This window comes from Desmodus rotundus, chromosome 13 (assembly GCF_022682495.2).
Source record: "Desmodus rotundus isolate HL8 chromosome 13, HLdesRot8A.1, whole genome shotgun sequence".
Lineage (NCBI taxonomy): Eukaryota > Metazoa > Chordata > Mammalia > Chiroptera > Phyllostomidae > Desmodus > Desmodus rotundus.
The window spans coordinates 23,128,224-23,153,474 of NC_071399.1; the positions used below are offsets into that span (position 1 = coordinate 23,128,224).

At 38.0% G+C, this 25,251-nt stretch overlaps 1 protein-coding gene and 1 pseudogene across 1 annotated transcript in view; one reads left to right on the forward strand and one right to left on the reverse strand.

Moving 5' to 3' along the window:
- Nucleotides 1–25,251, forward strand: part of LOC139440490 (A disintegrin and metallopeptidase domain 3-like) — an 88,324-nt gene that overhangs the window by 25,944 nt on the left and 37,129 nt on the right. The window contains exons 8-12 of the mRNA XM_071220145.1: nt 2,221–2,292; nt 2,503–2,669; nt 3,854–3,935; nt 12,470–12,606; nt 16,956–17,142. Coding sequence (XP_071076246.1) covers nt 2,221–2,292; nt 2,503–2,669; nt 3,854–3,935; nt 12,470–12,606; nt 16,956–17,142 — 645 coding nt within the window. The remainder of the gene's footprint in view (nt 1–2,220; nt 2,293–2,502; nt 2,670–3,853; nt 3,936–12,469; nt 12,607–16,955; nt 17,143–25,251) is intronic.
- On the reverse strand, nt 7,277–8,141 carry LOC128779843 (ADP/ATP translocase 2 pseudogene; annotated as a pseudogene).

Consider the following 25,251-nt stretch of genomic DNA (forward strand, 5'->3'; position numbering starts at 1 on the left):
TTCATCTGTTTTTTGAACGGATTCAACCAATTCTGTGAGCATCTTGATAACCAGTGTTTTGAACTGTGCGTCGGATAGGTTGGCTATCTCTTCCTCACTTAGTTGTATTTTTTCTGGAGCTTTGAAGTGTTCTGTCATTTGGGCCTTTTTTTTTTTTTTTTTGGGGGGCTGGGCGCGTCTGTTACTTTAAGGGGCGGAGCCTTAGGTGTTGGGGGGTAATGCTGGTGGCTGCACTGTGACGCTGTATGTGGGGGAGGGGCCAAGAGGGAGCAATGAAGCCCGCCTCACTCTCCTCCGGCTCAATCCTTCACTCCGCTACCCACAATCAAACTGGGCCCCTCTGGTGCTGGTTCCCGAGTGGGTGGGCCTGTGCACACTCTAGGCCCCTGTGGGTCTCTCCAACGACCTCTCCTGTGAGACTGGGAGTCTCTCCTGCTGCCGCCCCAACCCCCACGGGCGTTTTCAATCAGAGGTTTGAGGCTTTATTTCCCCGCGCTGGAGCCTTGGGTTGCGTGGTCTGCTTTGCTCCCCGCCATTCGTCAGGTTTATCTATGCACAAATGTGGTGCTGAGGGGTGCTACCCGCCACTCTGCCTGCCCCGTTCTCCGCCAGTCTGAGTCCAGCCCTCTGGGTTTATCTGTGCGAATGTGGGGCCGAAGGGTCTGCTAGTGCTCGGACTGCCTGCGTCGTTTGTCCCACACTCTGCCAGTCTCAGTCCCGCCACAGCCACTCGAGTCCTCTCCACCCCGGTGCCCGTCTCTGCCCCTCCTACCGGTCTGGATGAATGTTTATTTTTTATTTCTTTGGTGTCGGACCCCCTTGCTGTTCTGGTTGTGCGAGGAGGCGCAGTGTGTCTACCTACGCCGCCATCTTGGTTCCTCCGGTATGCATTATTGATGCATTTCATTATGTATTTATTTTGTGTTTAAATACAAAGGAATAAGAAAAGGAAACATACCTTTTTGTAATACAGATATAGATAGCTTTAAGCTTTTTTATATTAATGTAACTCATATTCATGTAGCTGTCACAATATATGATATCTGCTCTTTTTGTCTAGTAATGTCTTGATAAGTATTTTCATGCTATGGCTCTTAATATTTCTGTCCTCCTAGCGTAGGGGTTTTAAAATTTTCATTTGCATATAGTGGCTTTATTTAAACAGTCTTTGTCACTTGGGCTACTGATAATTAGTGATTATTGACACGTGAGCTCATTTCCATAACCATATTTTTTCTTTCTATTGTCTTACTTTTCCAAAGTTTAGGCTTACAATGGATCACCTTCACTCATACCACATATACGCTGCACTGTGTGAATATACAATGTGGTTTATTGGAAAAGGTCACATATAGAAAACTCTCAAAGTCTAAACAGTTTCTAAAGAACTAGGAAAATAGCATCTCTTTTGTCTGAATCAGAGAACTCTGTCCATTGCATTTCCTGTCAGTAATCTTCTGCAGACTTGCTGGAGATGGTTGAAAATCCCAAGATGCCACTTTGTATGCTTTCCACAGACAGAAATGTATGTGAACACACAACTAGAATCATTTCACAGAAAATTATGATTTTTGTTCCCAAATAAGAACATATTGTTTTTTCTTTATCCTCAGCTGAAGACACTTTTTTCCCCTTGCTTTTAGAGAGAAAGGGAGTTGGATCAGTGAGAGGGGCAGACTATACACACACACACACATACACACACACAGACATTGATTGGTTGCCTTCTCATCATGCCCCCACCAGGAATTGAACCTGCAACCCGGGTGTGTGCCCTGACCTGGAATTGAACCTGTGACCTTTGAGTCTGTGGGACAATGTTCCAACCAGTTGAGCCACACCAGCCAGGGCAGGACATATTCTAAAAATTGTTCACTGTTATGGTACTCAGACCTCTCTGTTAGACCAAAAGACTTGTTAGTTTAGTTACGGATTTGTGTTCTGGTTTTTACCCTTAGTATTTATACAATCTTGAAAACTTAACATTTAACCCTAATTTCTATATATGTAAACAGAAAGATAATCATAACCCTATCATTTCAATATGATTGATTAATACGTAAAGACCCTGGGCTTATGTCTAAAACATTAAAATTTGATAAATTTGAATTCTGCTTTTGTCTTTTCACCTAAGTTTTTATTGTAACATTTTTTATCTATTTAAAATGTGGTAATACATTCATTTTCACTGGTGATTAAGAAACAGAATTTGCCTTTCAGTATGATTATATGGGCTCTGAAGTGGCAGTGGCAGTGGAGAAAGTTTTCCATATCTTTGGTCTCATCAACACTGTAAGTGGTTGTGATTCATATTTTAAATAAGAAACATTCTTATTAATGCAATAACATTTCTATAAAAAGTATAGTCCTACCAATCAGCTTTATTCACCAATGGATGTTATCTCCAAATAACAGTAAATTGAATAGATTAGCATTATGTATAGAGATGTAATGTTATATGTGTGATTACCTAAACTATATATCATGTATCTCGCTTTTCAGATGTTTTCCCAGCTAAAAGTGACCTTTATGTTAACATCTTTAGAGCTGTGGTCAGATCAAAATAAGATTTTATCTGATGGGGATGCTAGTGAAGTACTGCAAAGATTTGTGTCATGGAAAGAAAAAGTTTTGTTTCAAAGGTCCCGTGATATGGCATTTTTATTAATGTAAGTACCTTATTTGCATTAATATGTGATTTATCGAATTATTTGATGTTAACTATCACAATTACATATAAAGTCTAATATGTATGATGACAAAAATAGTGTATGAGTACAGTGTTTGTAAAGTGCAAAATTAAAAAAATAAGATAACAAGGAAACATGATAAATCATTGTAGGCCATTATTCTCAGAGTGGACTATTTACCTATGAAAACTGAATGAACTGGAAAATGTAGAACGCCTTGGGATGAACCAAGGCCTCTGTGGTTTTAAAGATTTTCTTAGATGCAAATAATTTATACCATCATTTTAACATTAAAGAAAATACAAATAAGTACGTTTTTACTACTTCACAGGTTTGTCATGTGCAAATCATGGCAGTAAGCTGTGCTGACTTTTATGTCTTAGAATTGTGTCCATCCAGCATTCACAGTAGTGTTGATTAATGTATTTTTTAATACTCACCCAAAGACAGTTTTTCAATGCTTTTAGAGAGAGAGGAAGGGAAAGAAAGAGGGAGAGAGAAACATTGATGTGAGACAGAAGCATGAATTGGTTGCCTTCTTGTGTGCACCCTGACTGGGAACGAAACTTGAAACCTGGGCATGTGCCCTGACCAGGAATGGAACCTGTGACCTTTCAGTCTACAGGATGACACTCCAACCAACTGGGCCACACTGTCCAGGGCTGATTAATTTTCTGGATGGATTAGGTGCTGCTGGGTTCTGGGATATGTGTCAAGTATCCTTTAAAACCTAACTCTGTAGGATTTATGGGAGATTACCCAAACACAGAGTGATTAACTGCATTGGACAGGATATGCAATATTTACATTTTAAAGAAAACATAGCTCTATTGAAGTATCCAAGTCTTAAAAGGTCATTAACGTTAATAATTAAGAATGCATTCATCAGCACGGGCCAGTGTGGCCCAGTTGTTTGGAGCATTGTCCCACACACCAAAAGGCTGGGCATTCAGTTCATGGTCAGGGCACATACCTAGGTTGTTCCCTGTCTGGGGCTCATGTAGGAGGCAACCAATCGAGGTTTTTCTCTCACGTTGATGTTTCTCACTCTTTCTCTCCATTCCTCTCTCTCTAAAGTCAATACACATATTTTTAATAAATAAATAAGTAAATAAATAAAATAAGTAATTAATTTGATGCACAAGAGAGATTTTATTATTTAGTTACAGGAATTATTCTAACTATGTGGGAGCAACATATCATGGAATGGCATGCGATCCAAAACTTGCTGCAGGAATTGCTCTGGTATGCGTTTTATTCCCATGTCTTCAGTAGTTAGATACGATTTGAAAGCTAAAACCACTTCAAGGAAAGAAAGTTCGTATAAGTGTATCTACCATACTGTTTTGACAGATTTTTAGAAAATGCTTTTTTATAGAGTTTTAAACTGAAATGATACACTTTTAAAAGGATTTTTATTATGGTAGAATACATAAACGGGAATGGAGATATCACTTCAAAGTCAATTATTTGGCATATGTACTCACAAGTAGGTTCACTGTATCATATGGTTCTATTTTCAATATTCTGAGAAGTCATAATACTGCTTACATCATTTTATAATCCCCAAGTTCATATTGTATTCATGAAAACATCACCAATTCTTTTTTTCTGTGTTCTTTTTGAAATAGCTGTCATCCTAATTGGTATGAAGTGATATCTCATTGTGGTTTTAATTTGCATTCCCATGATTATTAGTGATACGAGCATATTCTCATGCACGTTGGCTTTTTGTATATCATTTCTGGAGAAATAGCTGCTCAAATTCTTAGTCCATATTTTATTTTATTTTTTAATTTATTTTTATCATTTTTAATTTTCAATCACTGTTGAAATACATTATTATATTAGTTTCACATGTACAGCCCAGTGATTAGACATTACATAGCTTAATATATGACCATCCCAATAAATCTCATCACCTGACACAATGCATAGTAATTGGACTATTACTGACTGTATTCCCTATGCTGTAGTTTATGTCCCTGTGACTATTCTGAAGCAACCAATTAGTACTTCTTAATCCCTTTACCTTTTGCACCCATCCACCTGACCCCTCTCCTCTCTGGTGACTGAGAAAACATGTTCTGTATCTACTTTTCTGTTTCTTTTATGCTGGATCTTTTGTGTTTTCTACAATCAAGATCATGGTGGCTGTGAACAGAGAGAATTTTACTTCTTCCTTTCCAGTTTAGAAGTCATTTATTGATTTCATTGCTTGATTGCTCTGGCTAGATCTTCCAACATTATGTTAAATAGAACTGGCGAGAGAAGGAACATCCTGTCTTATTTTTGATCTTAGAGGAAAATCTTTCAGGAATTCACTAGTGGGTATGTTAGTTGTGAGCTTTACATATGTTATTTTTTGTATTGAGGTAGTTTCCTCATATTCCCATTTTGTTGAGTGGTGTTTATTAAGACATGTGTTGAGTGTTGTAAAATGCATTTTCTGCATTAACTGAGATGATCATGTGGATTTTGCCCTTCATTCTGTAAAAATGGTATATTACACTGACATATGTTCCTATGTTCATTAATCTTTGTGTCCCAGGAAAAAAATCTCGGTTTTGGTGTATAATACTTTTAATGTGCTACTGAATTTGGTTTGCTTGTATTTTGTTGAGGATTTTATATTAATGTTCATCAGGTATATTAGTCTGTAATTTTTTGTTGTTGAGTGTTTTGGTATCAGGGTAATGCTGGCCTCATAGAATAATTTTGTGAGCATCCCCTCTTCAATTCTGTGGAAGAGTTTGAGGAGAATTGTCATTAAATCTTAGCTAAATATTTGGTAGAATTTGCCAGTGATTCAGATCCACCAAAGCCTGAATCACTAGTAAATTCTGATTTAAAAGCCTGATTCAAAGCCATCAGGTCCTGGGTTTTTGTTGCTGTTTTGTTGTTGCTGTTCTTGGAAGGTGTTTGATTACTGCTTCAATCTCCTTACTAGTTATTTGTCTCTTCAGATTTTCTTTTTCTTCATTATTCAGTCTTGGTGGGTTATATGTATCCTTTTTTTCTAGCTTATTAATAACCTGAATGTAGTAAGACGTTGAATCTTTGTCTCAAGTGTAATGAGTACAATCATGTACCATATAATGTTATTTAGGGCAACAATGGACCAGATCTTTGATGGGGGGGTCCTAGAAGATTATAATGGATCTGAAAAATTACTATCACCTAGTAAGGTTGTAGCCATCATAACTTCATAGTGCAACACATTGCTCATGTGATTCTGGGGATGTTGGTGTCAACACACCTGTTGCACTGCCAGTTATATAGAAGTAGTAATACAATCACACACAGTACGTAATACTTAATAATGCTAGCAAATGACTATGTTACTGGTTTATGCATTTACTATACTATACTATTTTTATTTCTTAATTATTTGTTATTGTTGTTCAGTTATAGTTGTACCACTCTTTTCCCCATTGCTCTCCCATGCACACTGTCCACCCCTCATCCATCCCCACAATCCACCCCCACCCTGTTGTCCAAGGGTACTTTATACATGTTCCTTAGCTTGCCCCTTCCTCTTCTTTCCATCAGTATCGCCCTCCCCAATTCCCTTTTGTCAGTGTCAATTTGTTCTTTATTTCCATGTCTCAAGTTCTATTTTGCTTGTTTGTTCTGTTGATTAAGCTCCACTAATAGGTGAGATCATATGGTATTTCTTGTTCACCACCTGGCTTTTTTCACTTATCATAATGCTCTCCAGTTCTGTCCATGCTGTGGCAAAGGGTAGGAGTTCCTTTCTTTTGGCTGCCTAATACTCCATTCTGTAAATGTACCACTGTTTTTGATCCACTTATTTACTGATGGGTACTTAAGCAGTTTCCAGCACGTGGCTATTGTGAATAATGCTGCTGTTAACATTGGGGTGTATAGCTTCTTTTGAATTGGTGTTTCAGGATTCTTAGGGTATAATCCCAGCAGTGGAATCACTGGATCAAAATGTAGTTCCATTTTAGGTTTTTAGAAAGTTCCATACTGTTTTCCACAGTGGCTGCACCAGTCTGCGTTCCCACCAACACTGTACTAGAGTTTCCTTCTCTCCACAACCTCATAAGCACTTGTTGTTTGTTGATTTGTTAATGATGGTCATACTTTTTACCATTATTTTAGAGTTTACTGTTTGACTAAGTACTAAAAGGAGGAAAGTCAGTGCATGCTTGCCAGCCAGGCATATTTTAATTCACCATGGCCATGATATCTCCCTCTCCCTCCCTCTCTCTCCATATATATATACACACACACACACACACACACACACACACATACATATGAGATATATCATATATATATGAGATATATATGAGATATATATCAGATTGTTATTCAAATTAGTTGTTTATCTAGAGTGACTGAAATAAAAAAGTTAATTGAGTCCCATCATAATCATGGAAATGGCTTTAAAGGAAAAGTGGTCAGATGAATATTATTGCTTCTTATTTTCAAGCAGTAAATAGCTGCCATTGATAAATAGATGGCCAACAGTCTGTCCAGAATGCTCAAGATATGGTACATAATGCAACATGCCTGTTCACATTGGAGGTCAAGGGGAGGGAAGACTAGGAAATAATTTATGTGAACTTCTTGACTCCATCATACAAGACAAGCACAAAAGCACCACCCATCCCTCTGACAACATGGGACCATGCACCCTTGAAAAGGCTTTGCCTACTTGATCACCAGCAATATTCCAGCAGTCGAGCGAGCCTGTGTACATGATATCAGTTCCTTTGTGCCCTGACTGCATCAGCACGCACTCACAAACAGTGTCAAATGGATAGTAAGCCAACCCAGGTGATGAAGATGTGAGCATTCTTGGGATCTGGAAGCATTCCATTTGCAGTGTCTCAGATATTGAAGTAGGCAGCTCGGTAGATGATAATACCCTGCACAGACACATTAAAGCCTTGGTACGGACCTCTAATCCAACCAGATCTGTAGATCTCAATGAAGCAGTCATTGAGGTCTTTGAATTCCCTTTCAGATGCAGCTTTGCCAATATCAGCGGCTAGACGAGTATGGGAAAAATCCAGAGTGTATATAAAAGAGAGTGAGGTGGCCCCAGTGGCACCACCTGATGCCAGATTCCCTGCAAAGAAGCACCAAAACTGTGTTCTCTCATGCACAGCACCCAGGAAGATCTGCTTGTATTTATCTTTAAAGGCAAAGTTGATAGCCTGGGAGGGGATGTAGCTGATGACATTGGCCAGGTTACCATACCAGAAGGACAGGATTCCCTTCTCCTTGGGGGTACACACCACATAGTCTGTAATGCTTGTATTGCTTATCTATGGTGATTTGCTTGCTGGCATGCTACACGTGCAGCAGCAGCTTGACCCACTTGATTGGCACGACCACTGTCTTGGTGATGGCCATGGCCAATCCACCTGCCAGGAAGTCCTTGGGGAAAGACCCCAAGACAGCAGCATCTGCCATGTTGAAAGGAAAGAAGGGGTGGGGTGACAGGGGACTGGGCTCATAACCAGCTGGAGCTCCAGAGCTATAGACAGCCACAGTCTTAAAGATCAAGAACAAAGTGTTGGAAGGACTGTTGAAGGACCTCTTCATTGAATGGAACAAAAGTAACAAATTCCAGAAGGGCCTATATTATACATGGAGAAGATTCTGATGACCTGCAATGAAGACCAGACAGAGGAGTGTATCTCCCTGCATCACAGTGATGATGGGCAAAGCAACACGTTTGTTTGTGATACTGAACAAAACTGGACCCAACCACAATGTTGAATTTACTGCCAGCTCTAGGTGGCTTAAACAATTCAAGAATCAGTGACCAGAGGGCAGAGGGGAGGGATTTTAGGGGAAAAGGGTGAAGGGTTTGCAGGAGCAATTATGGAGGACACATGGACAATAATGGGGGGGGGTGTTGGAAATGGGAGGGAGGTGGAGAGTGCTGGGGTGTTGGGCTGCGGTGGGGAGAAAAGGCAGAAAACTGTACTTGAACAACAACAACAACAATAATAATTTTAAAAAGCATATCATGAAACAAATTTCAACTCAAATTATAAAATTATAGAAGAAAAAAAACATATAAAAGGGGTTGCAAGATGGTCCTGGCATAGGAGGATCTTTTTCGTACTTCCTCCCAGAAACAAACTGGAAATAAAACTGAATTGGGGAACAGTCACCCTGAATTACCAAGTGAAGGCTATCTGCAAAGTAGACTTTTAACCTAGGATAGAGGGAAACCACCTTGAGACCAGTAGGAGGGATGAGGTGGCAAAACAGGGTGGCCCAGCTCCCACAGGTGGCAGCTGAAGTTGCGGAACAATAGCATTATGCAGAAGCTTCCTGCTGAGAGGAGAGATTCCTGGACCTCAGACTGGGCTTCCCAGCTGGGAGTGCCAAAGCTGGGATCAGCTGCCCATGTAGCATTCATTAGTGAAAGACGGTGGAGTTTCTATCCACTGGGAGAGATGGAACCCACTGAAGACAAAGCCATTTATTTAAAGGTCCAAAGCACCCTGGGTTCTGGCAAAGGGAGGGTGGTGCACACTGGAATCGCCTGAGGAGAGTGTGAAGTGGGGGGCATTGGGAAGAGACGTGGGGGAATGGTTGCTGGGATCCCTGTGCTGGGTCATCATGCAATATTGCAGCAGCCATTTTTTCTTGAGAAAAGCAAGGCCCTCCCAGGGAATCAGCCTGGGGAAAAACAATTATCCCACCCTTTGGGATACCTGCTCACCCTACCTGTTGAAATCTCACTCACTCCATCCTCTGGAATTTGATTTGCCCCAGCCTGCTTCTTAACTCCTGCTGTGGAGACAGCAGCATAGGCAGGCTCAGAGGGTGTCAGAGACTGGCTTTGGGTTGCAGCTTTCCCTACACTTCCATGGGAACTGGACTGGCACTTTCCCATCATGGGAGAGCTGATAGACACACCTCCTGGTTTTTGGCAGACCCAAACTCTGGGTTCTGCAGGCCATACCCACATGCCCGCTAGGGGCTCCACCCTGCAGAGTTCAGGGAAATAATCCAGGATAGACTCAGATGTGTGGCTCTGGACCAAGTAGGACTCCCACCATCTTCCCTGAAGTCTGAATGGCACCTCCCCTTCCTGGGAGATTCAGGGGCCCCACCTGCCACATTCTTCCAGAAGCCAGTTCAGAAACAGCTGTTTCAGGGACTGATTGACAGCCAGCTGGCAGGCAGAGACAGGTAGAAATGGATCTTGTGGTGCCTTGGGACTTTTGTTTACCCACCCCTGGACCCAGTGCTGATAAAAAGCCAGCTTTGTAGAGCAACTTGGCCCATCCTGGCTGTGGCCAAGCCAGGAGGAATCAGCCACAAACTCTGGATCACTTGTAGCATCACTTGTAGCCATGCAGAGGGCCAGATATGAACAGCATCTGACATTGTCTTACATCAGCTTCAGACAACATTGGAGCATTATCGAAAGGGAGATTGCAGCAGGCAGGTGCCACTTTGGTTTTTTCCCATTATTTTCTTGTTCATAGCTTTATTAATTTTTCCATGTTTGCTATTTTTCTTTTATATTTGCCATTTCATATTTCTTTCATATTATTTTCTTTAGTAATTTTACTCTCTCCTTTTCTTATTCTTTTTTTGTTATTTTAGTTTTTTTTAACGTTTTTCTTTCTTATTTTTTCTATTCCTTTTTTCCTCTGATATTCTTTTTATTTTCTTTTGTCTTCTCATATTCTTTTTTCTTTTAATATTCCTTTTTCCCTTATTCTTTTCTCTTTTGTTGTTATAATTGGGATTTTGCTTGTTTTTGTTTTGTTTTCATTTGATTTAACCAAATAGCATATGATTCCAAATACATGATATTATGGAAAAGGAGAAGCTATGCAGATAGTGAAAAGCTCATTGGTTGTCAGGGGTTTACGTCTTCCTGACATTACTACTTCTCAAATTTTATTTTTTAAGACAAAAGAAATGTTACTTTCAAGGTTTTATAGTATTCTGCCTTTAGAAAAAAATTAATTTCACTTACTATCCTAAACTATTTCTTAATTTTGTTAATTTTTGTTGTTGAAGTACAGTTGTCTCCATTTTATCCTGACTACTCTCCCCTGCCCCACCCACCCTCACCTCCCATATTCAGTCTTCACCCCAGTTGGCTTTGTCCATGGATCCTTCATACATGTTCCTTGGCTTGCCCCTTCCCCTTCTTTCCCCTGTTATCCCCCTCCCCACTTCCCTCTGTTAGTTTTTTCTTTATTTCCATGTCTCTGGTTCTATTTTACTCATTTGTTTGTTTTGTTGATTAGGTTCCACTAATAGGTGAGATCATATGGTATTTGTCTTTCACTGCCTGGCTTATTTCACTTAGCATAATGCTCCCCAGGTCCATCCATGCTCTTGTGAGGGTAGGATCCCCTTCTTTCTTTCTGGAGCATGGTATTCCATTGTGTAAATGTACCATAGTTTTCTGATCCACTCATTTACTGATGGGCACTTAGGCTGTTTCCATCACTTGGCTATTATAAATTGTGCTGCTATGAACATTGGGGTGCATAGGTTCCTATGAATCAGTGTTTCAGGGTCCTTAGGGTATAGTCCCAATAATAGAATTACTGGGTCAAAAGGCAGTTCCATTTTTAATTCTTTGAGGAAATTCCATACTGTTTTCCACAGTGGCTGCACCAGGCTGCACTCCCACAAACAGTACGCTAGGGTTCCCTTTGCTCCACATCCTTGCCAGCACCTATTATTTGTTGATTTATTGATGGCAGCTGTTTTGGTAGGTGTGAAGTGATATGTCCTTGTGGTTTTAATTTGTGTCTTTCTGATGGTTAGTGATGCTGAGCATCCTTTAACATGTATATGGCCCTCTGAATGTCCTCCTTGGAGAAGTGTCTGTTTAGGTCCTTTGTGGATTTTTAACTGCATTGTTTGTCTTCCTGGAGTGGAGTCATGTTAGTTCTTTACAAATTTTGGAGATCAAAGCCTTGTCCAAAGTATGGTTGGCAAATATGTTTTCCTATACAGTTGGTTCCCTTTCCACTTTGCTGATATTTTCTTTAGCGAATCAGAGGTTTTTAATTTGATGAAGTCCCATATGTATAATCTTTCCTTTGTGCCTTTTGCTCTAGAGGGTATATTGATGAAAATATTGCTGCGTGGAGTATCTGAATTTTCCTGCCTATGTTTCCCTCTAGGACTGTTATGGTGTTGTGACTTCATTTAAATTTTTGATCCATCCTGAGTTTATTTTGGTGTATGGTGTAAGTTTGTGGTTGAGTATCATTGTTTTGCATGTACTTATCTAGATCTCCCAACACCATTTGTTGAAAAGGCTATTTTTACTCCCTTTGATGCTCCTGCCCCCTTTGTTGAGTATTAATTGACCATAGAGACAGAAAAAAAATCCAAGAAGAGGGAAGACTCCTAAAAGTATTTCTGAAGTCAAAATTGATTTTCCATTCAAACCTTAAGAATTTGTATATTTTTTCCTACAGTTCACTGGGAAAAAAAATACAGTTACTAAAACAAAGCCTATTCTTCTAAAAATTTAAAGTTATTTGAATTTAAATCAGTAATATAATGAAAACATAAAATAGCATTATTTTATCTGTTAAATGCCAATGCCATTTAGATTTAAAATACCAGTTTTCAAAATTTACCCTTTTTTGTTTTTCATATTTCTAAGAAAATACTGGGCTTTGGAATACTATTTTCTTGCTCTTGTATTTGCATTTAGGTAGTATGCCCACAAATTACTTGTGTAAAGATCAAAGGGGTGAAGAAATAACTTAGGCTACATTTTTTTGTGCGTTCAGTACCCAAACAGGATAACTTCAGAGGCGTTTTCAGTTGTTATGGCACAGTTGCTTGGGATTAATCTGGGATTCACATACGACGACATCTATAATTGTTACTGCCCAGGAACTACATGCATTATGAACCCTCAAGCAATGTAAGGTGGTGTTGTGATTAAATCTGTGTCTTTTGGGGGGGAAATGTTTGTAGTAGTATTTGATGTATAAGCCTTTGCAATATAATTTGAGTAAGATGACTTTTTATTAAAAATATATATGCTAATTTAAAGCTTATGAAATAAATTGAGTATTGGCTATTGCAGAAAATGTGCCTAATATTTCCATATTCAATATTATAGTCTACAGAGAAAGTGTTTGTTGATAATGAGCTTTCTGGGGTTTACTAGAGTCTTGAGGCTAAATTTATTTATCATTATAAACATATGTCCCAAACACTGACTGTATGCAGGAAAGTGTGTGTCTGTCCCATGAACAGTTAACAAGATAGGTAAGTCCTACCTGTCTTATACTAGTGCATTAGAGACAGAAAAGTAAAAAGTGGCCATAGAATAAACAAAATATAAATATCTTATGATAGCTTTTTAAGAAGGAGATAAATAGGGCATAGATTGGGAGAGGAAACTTTCTAATAAAGTGGTCTAAGAAATAATTATGTTGGGACTTGGAAGTGAAAGAATGAATCTGGTCATGTAAAGAACCTGTTGAACCCTGGCTGGTGTGGCTCAGGGGACTGAGTGCCAGTCTCTGAACCAACGTGTTGCCGGTTTGATTCCCAGTCAGGGCACACGCCTGGGTTGCAAGCCAGGTCCCCAGATGGGGGTGTACGAGAGGCAACCACACATTGATGTTTTCTCTCTTTCTCTCGTTCTCCCTCCCTTCCCTCTAAAAATAAATAAATAACATCCTAAAAAAAACTTGTTGAATATTTTTCAGGGTAAGCAAGGGAGTGATGAGTCGATAGCAGGAAACTTGAGGAGTTCAAGTGACAGGAATAAGGAGACTGCAGGGGGAGAGGGATAAAAATGCCAAACAAAAGAAACAGCTGTGACTGTTAGGAAATATATAAAAGGCATAAGGGAAAGACAGTAGAGTACAATAAGGAAACAGAACAATGAGTGAGGGAAGGAAGTCCAGGAGGTGACTAATACAGGGTATGTAGGAAAGAGTCTGACCACATAATGATGACATGAGAGTTGGAACTTGATGGTCAAAGTAACAAAGTACATTTTAAATTGATTTATGCAGGATGGAGAATAAAAATGAACTTCAAATGAATGAATAATACATCGGAGGGAACAACAACATAGGAATATTTGGGAGATGAGTCTCATAATAATTACAGCAGTTTATTAAGACCAAGAGAAATGGAAATGGCTGGAATTATTTGTAGAGTTTTGAACATCACAGCTTTTAGCAGATATTGAAAGAGGCAAATATTTTTTTCTTGCAAAAGGAGAAGATGGGAAATATTGAGGTAGTTAGTATTTGTTATACTGGGGGCTCTGAGTCCTTCTTTAGCATTAAGTGCACAGTTACATAGGTCAGGATCTCCGAGGACAAGGGATCTAAAGTGTGCGAGCCATCAGCATATTGATGGGAATTAAAACCATGAACTGATGATTTAGAAGGAAGTTGAAAAGAGTGAAAGGAGGTGCCTTAAGTTGGAACTTTGCATACTTGTCATACAGAGGAAGAAGATATTAAAATAAGAACCAAGATAAGATGTATCCTTACCTAGGGAGGACTATGTTTTAAGAATAAGGGAGAGGCCCTGCTGGGGTGACTCAGTTGGTTGAACAGGGTCCTCTACACCAAAAGGTTGCAGGTTGCCTTCTGTGTCAGGGCACATGCCCAGGTTTTGGGTGCGACACAGGTTTCAGGTGCAGTCCTGGGCCAGGGCATGTACCGGAGGCAACTGATCCATGTTTCTCTTTCAGGTAGACATCTCTCTCTCCCTTTCTCTCTCTTCCCCACTTCCTCTCTTTCTAAAGTCAATAAACATATCCTCAGGTATGGATTAAAAAAAAGAATAAGGGAAATGATGAAAGTAAAATGGTAAAAGAATCAGTACGGTGTTTTAGTCCCCTCCAATTTTGTGATGAAATAACTAGTTAAAACTAGGAAAACAAACAAAGGAAAAGCATCTTCTCCACTTCCAGAACTGGAATGCACCAAAGATAGCAGCAGGTGGGGCCAATCTACTGACAAAATAACATCTACATGAGGTAAATAACTGTGTAGGAGGAAATGACATTAACACAGTGAGACCTTAAAACACCTGACAGACCTGGGAGCTCAGAAATCATTGAGTAATTCATATGCCAAAAAGTTGTTCCCCCCTGAGGCTGAAATATCAGTAAACTTGTGCCATTATAGGAGCCCAAATTTGTGGGGATATTGCAAATTGCAGGTGATAGCAAAGGGACTGACCATTTCTCAAGATGCTGGTGTGGCCGTTGTCTCTGTGCTTTATAAATCTAATCACTAACAGCTGCCAGAGGGGAGGGGGTGGAGTGGATGAAAGAAGATGAAGGAATTCACCAAAAACATATTTGCATAACCCATAGACTCAGACAACAATGTGGTGATGGCCAGAGGGAGGGGCATGGTGGGGACAGAGTAGAGGTGGGAAGGGGTTCGGGGGAATGGGGACATTTGTAAGTGTCAACAATAACAATAAAGAAAAAAAGAATTGGTCAGATATAATAATAATTGACTCTGAGTTTTACCATTTATTCCAAATGACATATCTAAAATATTTACAAGTAACATAGTATTTCTAGAAAAGTATGAATATTTTCAAGTGAAAGTTTTATTAAACAAATGTAATGTTTAAAAAAATCTAACAACAACGAGGACGTGTAGCACCCAGGTAATATCTTAAAATACTATTCTCCACTAGAACAACCTGGGGCACCGTGGAGAAATGATAGATTACAGGGCTAAGGCAGAGAAAGTACAAATGAGCCTTGAACAACTTGTGTGAATACAAGGTGCTGTGCAAAGAACTATGGAGATTTGTCAGGGGCTCAAAAGCCAGTTGGAAGGGGCTCCCTATAGTCAAGTATGTGACCATTTGAATGTCATAGATAATAAGGATAGTAATGTATTATAACCCATTTAATATAGTACTGTAGGAAAACATGATTCCACAATTATGTAAATACATGAATGAATAAATTGGAAAGTTAGAAATGGGATATTTACTTAAAACCAAAGTACCTCCCTACAAATAATTTTTACGTTTTTTAAGGAAAAAACGTAATTTTAGAATGAAGACTGGCAGACATACCTTTAATCAGCTAATCAAAGTAATTTCTGTCAGTACTATTACAAACCAAAATCACGTGCCTTTGTTAGGATGCTGTGAAATGAACTCAGCAACACTTGTGATAATGTTGCATCACCTCAGTCTAATCATGAGGAAGCATTTCATAAACCGAAATTGAGGGATATTTTACCAAAAAATTGACTGGTAATAATGAAACTGTTTTGGTCATGAAATCTAATAAAAAAGTAAGTAACTAGACTAAGGAGACAAGAGAACTAAAGGTGATGGTTGATTCCGAGCTTTATCCTTTTGCTATAAAAGTTACAATATTGTGCTGAAGGGAAATTCTGAATGAAATATTAGGATTAGGAATTAATGTGTCATTATAATGTGTCATTATTTCCTGGATTTAAAGTATCTGTTTTAGGAGAATTCATTTTCTATGTAAAAATTATACTTTAAAATATTTAGAGTTATCAAAATATTTTGATGACAACTTACAGTTAACTGTTTCAGGAAAAAAAATTATCTTTAGGGCTCTATTTGTATCATTTTTCTAAGTTTGAGATGGCTACAAAATTAAACAAAAATGCATTCAACTGCAATTTAAAAATATGCATTCATGCAATTTAAAAATAAACAATAATTTAAGGCATATACATTATACATACTTAATGTTGAGATATTTTAATTGATTGTTACCATGGAACAAATATTTCTGATTATTTCCCTAACACAGTCAACTACCTTTTATTCCTTTAGTTTGCCATGTAAATTTGCTAGTATATTTCATATTGTTAATGATGTCTGAGAGGGTGTTCCAACAAACTGGGTCACCTGACCAGGGCTTCAAATTCTTAATGATAATTAGTACTCTATAATAATGATTATAATTATGATGACAATAATAACAAAAATAATGAATAATGGGACATACTTAAATAGACCTTTTGTGTGGCAAGCACTGTTGTGTTTTAATATATTGTGACTCATGTCACCTTAAACTTCCTCTGCTTGCTAGATTTCCATGATATTAAATTACAGTATAAATGAGCCCATTCCTTCCATTTATGACTTGTATTAACAATAAAAGCTCTGTCTCATTCTTGGCTTTCCTGTAATTGAAGTTGTATGGAATGAACAGTGTTATATGGAACAGTGTTAATTTGATAGTGACTTTGCCCCACTTATCTGAAGAATATAATTTAATTTTAGACGCTCCAATGGTGTAAAGTTGTTTAGCAGTTGCAGTGTGGATGCATTTATACATAAAGTTGTACAACCAGAATTAAAATGTCTTCAGAATCAAACTGTTTCAAAACTGGTTGTCCAAGGAAGGCAATCAACGTGTGGCAATGGAATTATAGAAACCGGAGAGCAGTGTGATTGTGGCTTTCCTGAGGTGAGTGACAAACTTTGATAGTTTACATAAAGATTTGTTTTATTGTTTCTCATATTGTGCTATAAATATAGATGTGGTACTAAAGGGGGAGCTTTTTCTCAAATGCTGCACCGTTTTGTCAAATATCTAAGGTGCAGAGATAAGGGACATGGGAGGACTGACTCATCCTGAATTTGAAGCATTTGAAGGATTTAAGTATGGAGTAAGTGTAGCATGGGTTCAATGTGATTTTCTCCATTGTGTAACCATTGACAGTAATGCTCATCTTTTTGTATCATAAATATCTGTACCATTAATAAGGTGATCATCACTTAAGTTGTCTCCTGAATTGTCCCCAAGCGACTAGATTAGTTCCCTAAGTTATAAAATGTGTTGCTAACCTCTTCATCTCTTGATTTCAGTTCTGGCATTTGGGGAACTTCACTCACTTTAACATGGTTGCACTGAATTGAGTTAATCATAATCCATATTTTATTCTTGTTATATTTAGTTTTCTGCTATTATCATTTTTCAGTTGTGCTTGGCAAGATAACTAATCACTGAATTTTGTTGTGCCTGCTTTCCTATACTTGTGTATGGTGTTTTTTTGAATGATATGTATTTTCTAGAAAACATAAAATGCCTCTAATTATTAGGAACAAAATTCTTTATAACTTGATTGCATTATAATTGTGAGTGAATGACACAAATCCTCTGTATTTCTATTAATTTTGATAGACATCTCAGCACTTGAGAAATTATTTTTTAAAATTTTATTTAAATAGTTTTGACTTTTATCGTTGTTCAAGTACAGTTTTCTGTCTTTTCCCCCCACCACTCTCCACCACCCCAGCCTTCCCCTCCTTCCTCCCTTGTTTCTATCCCCACTTCTTATTGTGCATGTGTCCTTTATATTTGTTCCTGTAAAGCCCTCACCCTTTTCCCCTATTGTCCCCTCCCCTCTCCCTTCTGGTTACTGCCAGGTTGTTCCCAGTTTCAATGTCTTTGGTTATATTTTGTCTACTTGTTGGTTTTGTTGATTAGGTTCTAGTTAAACGTGAGATCATATGGTATTTGTCTTTCACAGTCTGGCTTATTTCACTTAGCACAATGCTCTCCAGTTCCATCCATGCTGTTGCAAAGGGTAGGAGCTCCTTCTTTCTCTCTGTTGCATAGTATTCCATTGTGTAAATGTATCATAGTGTTTTGATCCATTCATTTACTGATGGGCACTTAGGTTGCTTCCAGCACTTGGCTATTGTGAATTGTGCTGCTATGAACATTGGGGTGCATAGGTTCTTTTGGATTGGTGTTTCAGGGTTTTTAGGGTATAATCCTAGCAGTGAACTTGCTGGGTCAAAAGGCAGTTCCATTTTTAGTTTTCTGTGTAAATTCCATACTGTTTTCCATAGTGTCTGCACCAGTCTGCATTCCCACCAACAGTGCACTAGGGTTCCCTTTTCTCTACAGCTTCTCCAGCACTTGTTGTTTGTTGCTTTGTCTATGATGGCCATTCTGACTGGTGTGAAGTGATATCTCATTGTGGTTCTAATTTGCATCTCTCTGATGGCTAGCAATACTGATCATCTTTCCATATGTCTCTGTACCCTTTGTATATCCTCCTTGGAGGAGTGTCCTTTGAAATCCTTTGCCCATATTTTAATTGGGTTGCTTGTCTTCTCAGAGTGGAGTTGTTTGAGTTCTTTGTATATTTTGGAGATCAAACCCTTGTCTGAGGTAGCATTGGCAAATATGTTTTCCCACATATTTGGTTCTCTTTTCATTTTAATGCTGTTATTTTTAGCCATGCTGAAGTTTTTCCTTTTGACGAGATCCCATTTATTTATTCTTTCCTTTATGTCCCTTGCTCTAGGGGATATATCAGTGAAAGTATTGCTGTGTGGAATATCTGAGATTTTCCTGCCCATGTTCTCGTGAAGGACTTTTATGGTGTCGTGACTTATGAGAAATAATATTGATGCCTCCAAATCCAGCTGGATTTGACTAAGTCTCATTATAACTTACTCAATTCTTTCTTTATATTTTGAATCTGCTTTATATGGTACAAACTTATTTACAATTGTTATACCTGTCTAGAAATTTAACTTTTTACCTTCAAATAGTGAATCTTTTTATCTCTAATGTTGCTTTCTGTTTTAAAGTCTATTTAGTCTGATGTACCTACCTCTGTCTCCATCTCCCTCTCCCTCAATCTCTATCTTTGTCTCCACAGGTATCTCTACCTCTATCCCATTTCTATCTCCATCTCCATCTCATTTTCTGTGTACATCTCTATCTCTATCTATCTCTATCTCAATTCAATCTCCACCTCCATCTCCATGTCCATCTTCAGCCCTGTCTACATCTCTATCTCTATCCCATTTCTATCTCCATCTCCATCTCCATCTCCATCTCCATCCCTGTCTACATCTCTATCTCTACCTATCTCTATCTCTCCTATCTCTATCTCTATCCCATCTCTAACTCTATCCCCATCTCTATCTCTACCTCCATCCCTGTCTACATCTCTATCTCTAGCTCATCTCTATCTCTGTGCACACTCTAACCTTCTTTCATTTAGCATTTCACTGCAATTTCTCTATTTTCATTTATTTTTTCTATACTATTAAGTTCAATATCTACAATGTTTTAATTTATTATAATCTTTATTTGATTTATAATCTGTCATCTTAGACATTATTGTGATTAATATATTTGCATACTTTAAAATGAACTAAAGTCCCTAGTTTATTCAGATTTTCTCGGTTTTTACCTAATGGCTTCTTTCCAAGATACCTTATTATATTTAGTTGTTATGACTCCTTGCACTGCTCCTCAATAAACTTTTTATAAGTTTAATTATCCCAAATTTTTTATATTTTCTATGTTCATTTTGTGACACTTGTTTTCTAGTTGAATCTTAGCTTATTTCTTTTGACCTGTTTTGTTTTTCTCTTTTCCCTACTATTTCTTTCAGGGATTTAGTAGATTTGTATATTTTTCCCTTTACTGATTATCTTTTCATTTTTACCATGCTTATTTAAGGTTTAATTATGTCCGAGCTACCTTCTCCAAAATAACAGAGTCTGCCACTCAATTAGCTTACATACAACTTTTGTTCATATTTTATTTTTGTCACCTTTACATTTTACAGTAAAAAGTACATGAAGACTTTATTCAAGAAATACATGCTTTTTTGCCTACTATTTCCTTTGTGCTCTAGGATTTTTTGCATGTCAAAGATTGCTTCTAAAATAATTTACTTTTGAATTATATTTTTTTCTTAAAATATGTTTTAGGACAACAGTTTTCTTGATAAGACAGTCTTCTACCTATGCTTGTTTAGCAATAAGCATTTGTGATTCTCATCATTTCTTTCTAATATGTAATTCATGTGAAGTATATACATGAAACATGGATGAGGAGTGTAATACATAAGAAGCACCTGAGTAATTGTACTCAAGACAAAACAAATTTTACTTATGCCAAGAAAATTCTTTGTATGTCTTCTCTCAATAACATGCCCCTTCCTTCCAACCATCATTTAGAATTTAATGGTAATCACATTAGTGCTTTGCTATTCATCATAGTTTTACATCCCATTTTTTTGCATCCCTGTGCAATGTGATCTGGTTGATTGTTTTCTACCTTTGTATAACTTACAATCATATGGTTTAAATCATTTTGTAAACAGGTCTTTTAATCAATATGGTAATCGTAAAGTTCATCAGTTTTCAAGTGCAGATCTAGTCCAATTGTTTTTAGTATTACTTTTATAAATATTATAATTTATCCATTCTGTGTCAATGAAAATTTAAATTTAAATTTAACCATTAAAACTCATGCAGTTTTGACTCTTCTTGCACATTTCGGCCCCTGCACATGTTCCTGCCATAAGCGACTGTGCTCTGTCAAGAGTCATATATGCATATTAAACTTGGAATTGCAGATATCTTAGTGATTTAGGGGGTTTTATGCCTGAATGATCTTTTCATATCTTTTACACATTTTCATCAGTATTCACTGCTATGAAGTATCAGCAGCTTTTCATCAATATAGTAGAAGGCTAAGAGTTATGCTGTTTCTCCAGGAAACTAAGTTTTCTGGCATCAGACAAGTCTTGTAGGGAGGATCCCCAATGATCTTGTAGTTTAGGTAAGGCTGAAAGTGGGCTACTTCTGTTTCTTTTTTTAACAGATGCATAGCATCCTGAGTGTGGTGTTTACCAGTGTCAGAGGCCATTCTGTTTACACGAAACTTTTGAAGGGTTTCCCCATCCAATTTATTTGCATTGTTTTTTAAAGGACTTAACAGAACGGGAATATTGAAATCATAGCTTTTCTTCACTTAATCATGGGATAAAGTTTTTGGTTCAAAGTCCAAGCACAAGTGAATATTAACAGAAATTCAGGGCCAATGGATGATATCAGCGATGTAAGTGGACAGAGATGCCTGCAATTGCATGAGGTCCTAATCAGATACGGGGCCCAATGGTAGGGCCCCTTATCCTAGACCACTTTTAATGCTTTTTGATGTTGAACTCCACCAACTGTCATTGAAACTTAGCTAGTATTTTGGTAACAGTATAGTAGCACATGAAAATATTATAGCACAATATTATTGGGATGATAGAGTCTGTCTTTAGTTATATATGCTTAAAAGGCATGCAATAAGGTAATCAATGTTCTCAGCGCAGGCCATCATAGAAATATTGACTGTAGCACACCATCTGTACATTCAATAGTATTTTGCTTTTACAAGAATTCATATAGTTCAGAGATGACACATCACTGTGGGAGGCCAGGAGAAGAACAGTGGTGCTCTAAACCATGCCTGATGAACTTAAAATGAATTTTGTCAACTTCCCATAATTGTATAAGAAGGTACTAGCAGTACCTTGCATTATGTATCAAAGGCTATTAGGATGAATATTATTTTAATTATTTTTAGTTTGTCAGTCACTGTGGACAAATGGTTTAACTTCTTGTTTAAATATCAGTAGTATAATGCCAGACAGTAATCATTATTTTCTGGTATGCAACATTTTACAAACTCAAAATGCTTTGGGAGTGTAGTCAGTTCTTAGTGTATTCAATTATTGAAGGAACCACCAACACACATCATCTCTTAGAACAAGAACAAAGTTATCAGATGATGAAGAATAAGAGAACATATGAAAGGCATGAAAAACAAACTAATGGCTATATTAATACCAGTGTTTAATAAGCTTAAACATACACCTTTGCAGAACATATCACTGGGCCATAAAATCCCAAGACCTAAACAGAAGACCTGAAACAATAAATTACATAGAAGAAAACATAAGTACTAAACCTATGATCCTTGGTCTTAGAGAGGATTTTATAAATTTGACCCCAAGATAAGGAACGTAAAGGCCAAAATAAATGAATTGGACTATATCACAGGTGGCAAACACAAGGCCTGTGTGCCGAATCCAGTCCTCCACCTTGTGTTATCTGGCTCAGCACCTCGTTTCTACCCGGCAGCAGCACCAAGCTCTCGCTTAAATGTTAAGGACTAGTTACATTTTTACAGTCTTAAAATTACATTCAGCCCTTTGAAGGCAACCACGAGGCTGAAGTTCTGCAAATCAAAGAGTTCTGCACAGCAAAAGAGACCACCAGCAAAACAAAAAGGCAACCAATCAAATGGGAGAAGATACTTGCAAACAATAGCTCTGACAGGGGTGTAATATCCAAAATATATAAAGAACTCATACAACTCAACATCAGACAAACAATCCATTTAAAAATTTGGCAGCGGACCTGAACAGACATTTCTCCCAGTGAGGCATACAAATAGCCAACCTGACACCAGGGGTCAAGTGTGTCAAACTCTTGAGGCTATGGGGTTCGGGGAGCAGGGATTCCTGGCTTTGTTTCTCTGTCTGAAATGCCAGCTGCCCCACCACTGTGGACATAGTCCCCGGCTGTGTCCTTGCCCAGTTCCCTGGGCTCAGCCACAGCTCATACTGCTCACTCCTGCAGTAACACCCACCATATCTTTTTATTTCTTTAACTCTTAGATTTGTTTGTATTAGTGTAATGATTAGGCAGATCTGTGGAAAACAGGCACTTTGCAATTTCTTAATTATCTAAACATGTTTTTTTATTGTTCAATTGCAGTTGTCCCCATTTCCTCCCATTACTCTCCCCTACCTTACCCACCCCACCTCCCACATTCAATCCCCCCCCACAACCCTAGTGTCTTTGTCCATGGGTCCTTTCTACATGTTCCTTGATGACCCTTCCCTTTCCCATGTTTGCTTCTCCTGGCTGAGGTGAGGACTGGCCACAACTTGTTTCCTCCCTTCTCTGGCTGAGTCCCCAGTGAGCTCCCCACCACTGGGCTGTGTCCTCTCAGCCCTTCTCTTTTCTCGCCTCTCTTGTTTGCTTTCACTTGCCCACCTTTAGATGTTTCAATGTGCAGATCTCTGAGTCATGTTTGTGCGTTGAGCAGAGAATCCTTTGTTGAGTCCTTGCTATTTAAATTGGTGAAACTTCAAGGGCTGAGACCAAGGGGAACTGTCATGCCACCATTCCTCTAATGTCATTCCTTCATGTAAGTTATTTTTGTATATGCTAGAAGGATATCAACTTAAACAATCACAATTTATTTAAAGACTGGCCTTCCCTCACTGCTATGAATCAGTGTTGGTCATCGATCAAGTAAACATTTATGAGTTTTTCTGTTTTTTCTACTCTAATGCCACTATCTTCATTACTATAGATTTCTATTAACTCATGGAATATGATATTATATATCCTCCAGCATTATTGTGCCAGTCCATGATTATCTTGGGCAATTTTGGCCCTTTGCATTTTAGTAAGAACATCTGATCTGTTTTTTCAGTTTCTGTGAACAAAAAGAAAGAAGACATTGCATTGAATTTTTAGATAAAACTTGAGTTTAGATAAAATGGAGGTATTTGCTTCCATTTTGTATCTCTGTTAATTTCTCCCAAAAGTATTTCCTAGTGTTCAGCATAAAGGCCTCTCACTGGTAAACTTTTAAATTTTTATTGCTTTAAAAAAAAATTCTTTATGGTAGTTAAATCTTATACTTAAAAATTTGGTTTTATTACTCAGACTTTAAAATGCACTCGATATTTTTATTTTGACTTTTTTATAGCAATGTTGCTGAATTCAGTTATCAATTCCATTAGTGTTTCTTTAGATCAATGTTACCTATTAGAAATATAATATGAATCACATGCATACTTTATATTTTTAAGTAGCTACATTTGTAAAATAAGAAGAAAGAGGTGAGATTAATTTATACATTTTGAGATAATATATCCAATATAGTATTATTTCAACATGTAATCTATATAAAATTATTATTGAGTACTTTTATTTTTTATATTTATGTGTTTACATATGTATACACACATCTGTATTTATATTATATGAATAAGGTTAGAAAGGGAGAGACATCACAGGAATTGGTTCACACAGTAATGGAGTCTCTGTCATGGAGCTGAGCACACTCTCAGCAAACCCAGGAGTCAGGAAAACTGAAGGAAGATGCAGGATGAAGGAAGAGCAATTGCAGACCCTCTCCTCCTTCATTCCATTGAGACGAGTCAGGAGGTTGGCAACTTTAAGTTAATGCTGCGATGGGTTATGATTTTATGGATGTTGGGATGGAGTGCATGTACTTTGCTTAGGCGATGAATGTGATGAATCTTTGGCAATCAGGTGGTGAAATGTGCTAGAATAACCCCAAAGGTTCCCATGTCCTAATACTCATAACTTGTGAATATGTTACTTCACATGGCAAAAAGGACTTTGAAGATATGACCAATTTAAGGATCTTGAGAGGGTGAGATATCCTATAGTATCTGAGTGGGCCCAATGCAATCACAAGGGTCCTTAGAGGGAGGCAGGCAGGTTAGAGTCAAAGGCCATGTGACAGTGATATTTGAAGATGTCATTCTGTGGGTTTTGAAGATGGAGAAAGAATCCATGAGCTAAGGGATGCAGATGGTCTCTAGAAGCTGGAAAGTCAGGGATATGGACTTTCTTTGGAGCTTCCAGGAGAAATGAAGAACTTCCAAAATCTTCACTTTAGTCCAGTGCTCCCTGTCTGGGACTTTTGAGCACCAGA